General features: G+C 46.2%; 1 protein-coding gene across 1 annotated transcript in view; it reads right to left on the reverse strand.

The window, feature by feature from the left end:
* Positions 1-6,789, reverse strand: part of Efcab9 (EF-hand calcium binding domain 9) — a 7,285-nt gene extending 496 nt beyond the window's left edge. The window contains exons 1-4 of the mRNA XM_013028610.1: positions 6,648-6,789; positions 3,914-4,062; positions 3,008-3,184; positions 2,112-2,206 (exon numbers count right to left, since the gene is read on the reverse strand). Coding sequence (XP_012884064.1) covers positions 2,112-2,206; positions 3,008-3,184; positions 3,914-4,062; positions 6,648-6,789 — 563 coding nt within the window. The remainder of the gene's footprint in view (positions 1-2,111; positions 2,207-3,007; positions 3,185-3,913; positions 4,063-6,647) is intronic.
* Between the last annotated feature and the right edge of the window lie 317 nt (positions 6,790-7,106).

Below are 7,106 nucleotides of genomic sequence, written 5' to 3' on the forward strand. Positions count from 1 at the left end.
CGGAAGTGGCGCTGTGGCTCAAGTGGTAGAGCGCTAGCCCTAAGCTGAAGAGCTGAGGGACAGCACCCAGGCCCAGAGTTCAGGCCCCATGACAAAAAAAAAAAAAGGTAAAATGGCCTTTTGTTAAAGCAAGCCTCTCAATTTTATATTGTTCTGTTTTTCACTCTCCTCAGACACTGTAGGGGAGACCAGGAAGCCCAGTGTTCTTTCTGTCACTGTCACCATCATTTCCTTTGGCCTGGCCTTTCACACCCTTTGAGCTGAGATTATCTAGCTGCTGGGCTGTATTTTACTTGCCCTTTGTGGTGTATTTCTGGCTTTTTGTCTCACATTTTTCCTGTGCTTTTTGTTTTCCACTAAGTTCATATCTTCCTCCCATTAACTACCTCATTCACCTAAAGCGAGCCTATTACTGTATTCTTGTAGTGGGATTTGAACTTAGAGCTTTGCCCTTGTTAGACCTTCCACCATTTGAGCCATATACCTCCAACCCTTTTCTTTTTTTTTTGCTTTAGGCTTTTTTCTTTTCCCAAATAAGGTCTCATGTTTTCTGTCCAGGTTAACCCTTACACTGGACCCTTCCTACCTAAGTCTCTTTTGAAAAGATAGAGTTACAGCCGGGCGCTGGTGGCTCACGCCTGTAATCCTAGCTACTCAGGAGGCTGAGATCTGAGGATCGCGGTTCAAAGCCAGCCCGGGCAGGAGAGACCGTGAGACTCCTATCTCCAATAAACCACCAGAAAACCGGAAGTGGCGCTGTGGCTCAAGTGGTAGAGTGCTAGCCTTGAGCTGAAGAGCTGAGGGACAGCGCCCAGGCCCAGAGTTCAGGCCCCACGACCGAACCCAAAAAAAAAAAAAAATTCAAAAGTTGATACAAAGGCATGTAATAATTATTTTACCCTTTCTGATTTGATTAATGGCTTAGGCTTACCTCATCACAAAATCAGATTCTTAAACCAGAAAACCTCTCTGGCATTCTCCATTACCAAGGAGGACAACTCGAACCCACAAGTTGTAAACCCAGCCTGAGCAACATAGTGAGAGCCTGTCTCAAAAGAAAACAGACTCCACACCTTTAAAGCCAACTTTCCCTGCGGCTGAAGTTCTGTCACCATTGGCCATTTTAGAACCCTTGGCATCCGAGTGATCTCAGCCTGGAAAGATTAGAGTTGGTCCGTGGTGGCCAATATTAAGGAAGCTTTAGCTTTCATTTGCTGGCTTATAGTAAGTTAGCAGTCATTTTGGTTCACAGCTATCGAATGAGCAGGGTTGATGGAAAGCTGCTGCAGAATTGGGCCGTGTGGATAAAGTGACTGGGGCTGGGGTACATGAGTTCAGTAGTAGAGTACTTGCCCAGCATGGGTGAGGTTTTAGGTTTCATCCCAGCACCTCAAAAAAGGAAGATACCAGTTAGGACCAGCAGATTCTGGGGTGACAGATACCCATGCAAATCTTGCCTTGGGGCACGGAATGAGTCTAACCAACAGGCATGGTTACCCCGACGGTACCTCCTTGACTGCTTTTATAGAGTCAGATGGTCCTGGGATTTATGGGAACACAAAAACTCAGCAGTAAGATACGTAGTTTCTGTAACAGATGCAAGATGCCAGGAATCACTAAGGCAATTACCTACAGGGATTACTGTAGAAGGGCAGACATTCAAAACCCTGTGTCTTTACTTAAGACATAGGATAAACAATCACACAACCAGGGTCTTCTGCTGTCATCATTTATACTCAGCACACCAGTCAAATCTGCAGTCATCCACAGTCCCCTTAGAACTCGGGTTCTTACTTCCCATTGCATTTTTGCCAGTTCTATGTGAAGCCTAGGTTATTAAAGGACTGCTGGGGTGGGTCGGTGAGCTCACCTATACGAAGGTCAGTGTAAAGATAACCACTTTGATGCTCTTAAGTTTATTTTTAGACATGTTAACAACGTAATCATGTTCTCCACTTCTAAATCTCAATTTCTACTGGGCATTCTTTTGGCTTACTATATTAGTCTGTAACCTTTTCATAAGCAGAGCCTTCCATTTGTCTTTCTCTTCCTCTTTCCCTTTTTCCTTTTCACTTCCTTTCACTTTCTCTTTCTCTTGCTCTTGCTCTTGCTCTTTCTCTTCTTCCTCTTCCACTACTTTCTGTGTCTCCCGGGACTTGTCAGTGGAGAAAATAGTATACAACTTAAATTCCTTGTAATTAAGACGCTTTTGTTGGGAAAAAAGAAAAATGATTTCAGGGAAAATCTGACATTTTGTAGTAGACAGTAGGATGTCTTAGAAACTTGGAGAGTTTAGAAGGCTCAGAATTAGAACACAATTATTATGTAGTTGTAGTCTTGAGCCCCAGAACTTTAGGAATAAAGATTACTGTCTTAAGTCTCTGGTATCACATCCAGATGTTGCTGGCTGGCAGCCCTGCTCCCCCCGTCCCCACCCCCAGTGGGAGCTACCGTCTTCAACTTGAGCTCCCACTTGCTCCTCCGACATACACTTCCTGCCGTCCCTCCCCATAGAGCCCTTTCTTTTTGCTCGTGTTTCCATTATAGAACTTTCTAATTATCCAGACCTATAAACTCTTCCCCAAACAAGTTTCTATGCTTTTGTGGTCAGATTGCATGATGTAGCACATTACATCATTACATAAGTCAACCCTTTATCTCCAAGGACCCAAGAATCTCTTCAGTTTGTTTTTGCTTTCTGATCCCAACACTACGTAATATGATTAATTGGGGAAGTTTTTCCATACCTTCTTTGCCCATCTCTACTGTTGTAAGACATTGCTTTCTTAGAAAGAGGAGCTGTTGGCTGGGATTGTGGCTTAGAGATAGAGTGCTTGCCTAGCATGCATGAAGCCCTGAGTTTGATTCCTCAGCACCACATAAGCAGAAAAAGTGTGCTGTGGCTCCAGTGGTAGAGTGCTAGCCTTGAGCATAGAGAGGCTCAGGGACAGAGTTAGGCCCTGAGTCCACACCCTAGGACTGGCAAACCTGTGGGGTCTGCACTTACACGGTCACCTGTGATGTCAAAGTCGTGGAAGAGATCTCTGAGTTCCTGTTTCTTGAGACTGAATAGAAATCTGTACATGTGGAAGTTAGTTGCATCAATATTCAGTTCCCCATCCAAGTCCAGCAGGTCAAAAACAGGCCGGGAATGACGATACATGAACTGTTCTTCCAAGTGGTTCTGAGAAATTTGTAAAGTAGGGAAGAATATTGGTGTTGCCCTAAAAACTTGTGCTCCCAAGAGTTGTACTGTTACTAGCCTGTTCCCTAGAGAGCCAAAAGCAAAAGTGAAGTTCCAGAAGCTCAGGTAAGAGCATTCGTGGCAACATCCTGGCCTAGCTGAGTGTTTGCATTCAAGGAGGACCTGTATACCTCCACACACCCTGTTTCAGTCAGCTTTGCCAGACAAAGCCCCTGTTGCCCGCATTCATGCACCACCTCACCTGCAGTGCCGGCCCTGTGAACATACTAAAGCGGCACACGGGTCACTTTCTCCAGGGCTCCGGTCAGGTAAGTAGTCCCTGGGGGGGAATCCTGAAAGGGACATTGCTCATCTCTCACCAGTTCTCTGCAGAAAAGTGAGCAGAGGAACTGCAGGAAATGAGGCACTTTTGATAACTGATTCTTCCTGACACGGAGTGGGCAGGTGGTGAAGGGTGGTGGCCAGGGACGATAGTTCTTTACAAGGGGGGGCTGCAGCCAGCAGGGGCTGCCACAGGGGTGGGCTGAGCAAAGATGACCAGGTTATGAGTGCTTATTCAGAGATAACCCTCTCCCATTCTTTTTTCTTCCTCTTGCTTGTACTGCAGTGGAAGAGAAAAAACAAATCTCAGTGCCTTCCACCTGGTGCTAGCTGTCGCGAGCTGGTGGCTCTGGAAGCCCCCGGCCCAGGCCCTCCCCGCATACTTGCCTGGTGTGACAGCAGTATACAAATCAACACGTAGAACTGGTCAAAGCCAATCTCCCCCACACACATCCAGTCCATCATGTCGAACACAATCTTGATCTGTCTCGATTTCAGGTTGGTTACGTGATGGAGGAAGTGATAGAACAGCACATCTGTGGAGGGGAAGGCAAGGAGATGGTCTATTCTGCAACATTTCCCAAGTGTCAAACATCTAGAGTCATCTAGACAAAGGTAGTAGAATTGGGTAGCGTGCTTCGTGACCTGGGAGGTGATTCTTCTGTTTCTGGACAATCCAGTACGCAGGTCCCTGATGTTGAGCTGTGGAGGATGACAGTAGTCGGCCTTGGCCACAGGACCCAGCCGCTTGCCTTGAGGCAGACGGGCATACGTACATCACTGAGAGGGCAAGGCACTGATTGGTGGAGCAGACACAGTGTTCCTTCTGAATGGGAGGGAGAGAGCTTCGTTCTCTCTAGGTGCTGAGGACACCATTCTGGATAGGCCATCATTTTACCTGGGCTTTTCCCTTTCAGGTAGGAGAAATTTAACATTCCTGCAGAAGTAGGTTCTTCATACTTAGTAAAGCAAATGATTTGGCTGATGGGGGCCAGAGCACCCTGACGGCAGCTCCCCGACACCTGCCCTTCCTGGTGAGGAATGTTATGTGTTAACTTTTTCTTTTGGAGACAGAGAGGCCACTTGCTGGGCACCCTGGCCACTCAGAGGTCTTATCAAACTAATCATGATTCAGGCAATGAGCAGGGGACTGTATTTCCACCAGCTCCTGCGTGGTGTGGCTGCTGCTGGTTTGTAGATCATCCTGTGCTTGGCAGACACTCAGGTTAACCACACAGCAAGTGGCAGTGCTGGGATTCAAATATAGGTCACTCTGACTCCACAGCCTTGTTCTGTCCCGTCTTTAGTACATGGTTAGTACATGTTCTATCATGTACGTTCAGTGATACTTGAAGAGGGGGAAGGGTGGTTTTTGGTTTTGGTTTTTGAGGGGGTGGTACTGAGGTTTGAACTCAGGGGCCTGGAGCTTTTGAGTCTGAGGTTCCACCACTTGACCAAGGTTTCTAGCTGCTTTCTGTTTATTTTGGGGATGGAGTCTCATGAACTTTTCTACTCAGGCTGGCCTCTAATCTCAGTCCTCCAGCTCTCAGCCTCCCAGATGTGAGCCTGTCACTCACTCTCTAATCTTGTATTTCAATGAAAATAAGCTGACAGAAACAACGCAACTTACCTACTATGGACTATGGCTGGTCACAGTGAGACATACATATCACACAGGACAAAAAGGGATTTTTATGTGTACCTTTGTGATCTTTTTCTTGCTTCTCGATTACAGAAACTGTCTGAATATCAGTCTAATTTGAAGCCCCATCTGGACCTATCTAGGAGCTCAGGGAACCTGTGGTTAGAATGTCAGGGTTTGGGGGCTTCCCATGGCCTCAGTATCCCTTCTCCTACCATATGTGAGCGTGTACATGTGCACACACTCACATACAGTGAGAGCAGATGCTGGAGGAATGTTTTCCCGGGACATCCAATAGGTATTTGGTAAGTACTGTTCTGCAGCCCGTGGGCTCTAGCCACTCCAATTCTAAGGCCTTGAGAGCACTGTCTTACCAGGAAGGCTGTTGTACCATCCTCGGTGATCAGGCCACGTGAGCATGTGTTTACTTCTGGGCACTGTGTCCTCAGGGAGTGGTTACTTAGGAGACTGGACTTGTCACAGCAGACATTCCACTGAGACCAGGAATGGGAGACTTGGTTCTCAGACCCGCCTTCCTGATTCATGGTTCCCTGTCCTGCAGCCACCCCCTCTGAGCCAGGCCAGTCAGAAAGCTCTGGGGAGATTCACACCGATAGGCAATCTCCATGTGATGACAAGAACAAAGGCATGGGGTTGTGACACAATGTTTACTACTAGGCGCTGGGGCGTCAGAGACACATCCCCGCCTTCCATTGTTTCTTGTTCTTAGGACCCAATGAACTTTTAAGAAAATCTTGATGGAAGAAACCCCTTCATAAATGACATTTATTTCCTGAAAGGTTGGAATAAATGGACAGGGTGCCATGTCTTTACTTGGCTCTAACAGAACCAAAGACATGTTAATTGATCTATTACTTTAGCAGGTCTCCTATTAGTTTAATTGATGTCCTGTTTAATTGGTCTATTCTTAGTTGATGGACTCTGCATCACAGAAAGGATGGTGCAGATCATCTGACCCAAACTTGCCATTTGCTACACAAGAAGTAAGACCTTGTTGAATAGTGCTAGCTATTAAGAAGAATAATTATAAGGATCACTTTTTAAAATCCTTACCTGAGTTTTCCACTCACCATCTCATTAAATGACCTCTCTCTGGGAAGTGGAATCCACTGGGGATGCTAAAGATGGAGCTCAGGATGTCCGAGATCTAAGGCCGAGCAATCCCCCACCCGCTGGATTTCATCATCATTCTAGCTGAGGATATTGACCAAGAGGATGGGATGTCCTCCAAACCACCAAACAATATTTGTTTTAGCAGGGCTTTGACCCCAGAGCCTACAGTTATATATACCCTTCACACTAGACTGCCACAAGCCTCAACTCTGTAGACAGTTTCTTTCTTTGCTTCACATAGGAGACCCAAGAAGTGTTTGTTAACCTAGCAACTTCTAGACAAGCAAGTTTTCCTGTGCCTTAGTTATTAGGTAAGGAAACAGGGAAGAGTGGGAAAAGACTGACCATTTAAGGTGTCCCTGTGGTGTGCATCAAGAATGTGAAAATACTCCACCAAGGCCTTCACATTTCTTAAAGACAATAAGCAATAGATTTTGTCCAGATAGAGGTACCACAGAAATGACCCTTGCTTCAATTTGATCCCCATAGGCGTTCAGTAGAGCTCCTGGCTATCCAAGTAGAATGGAGAGTTCTGCCTCAGAATTAGAACACTACACAGAGCTCTCAGAGTAACAGGAGGTCAAAGGTCAGAGGGAACTTCAATGAGAACGTGAGATTGCTTTGTCCCAGTTCTCCAGCTTTGTCCTTAACTTCATGATCCCCATCACTAGAATGGCCATTCTAAACAGAAATCACAGGCGGTGGCGAAGGGGCTTATTCCTGTATGTAACTCCAGCTATTCAGGAGTCAGAAAGCAGGATGACTGCAGTTTGAGGCCAGCATGGATAAAATGCTAGTGAGGTC

Source organism: Dipodomys ordii, unplaced genomic scaffold (genome assembly GCF_000151885.1).
Source record: "Dipodomys ordii isolate 6190 unplaced genomic scaffold, Dord_2.0 Scaffold112, whole genome shotgun sequence".
NCBI classification, from domain to species: Eukaryota; Metazoa; Chordata; class Mammalia; order Rodentia; family Heteromyidae; genus Dipodomys; species Dipodomys ordii.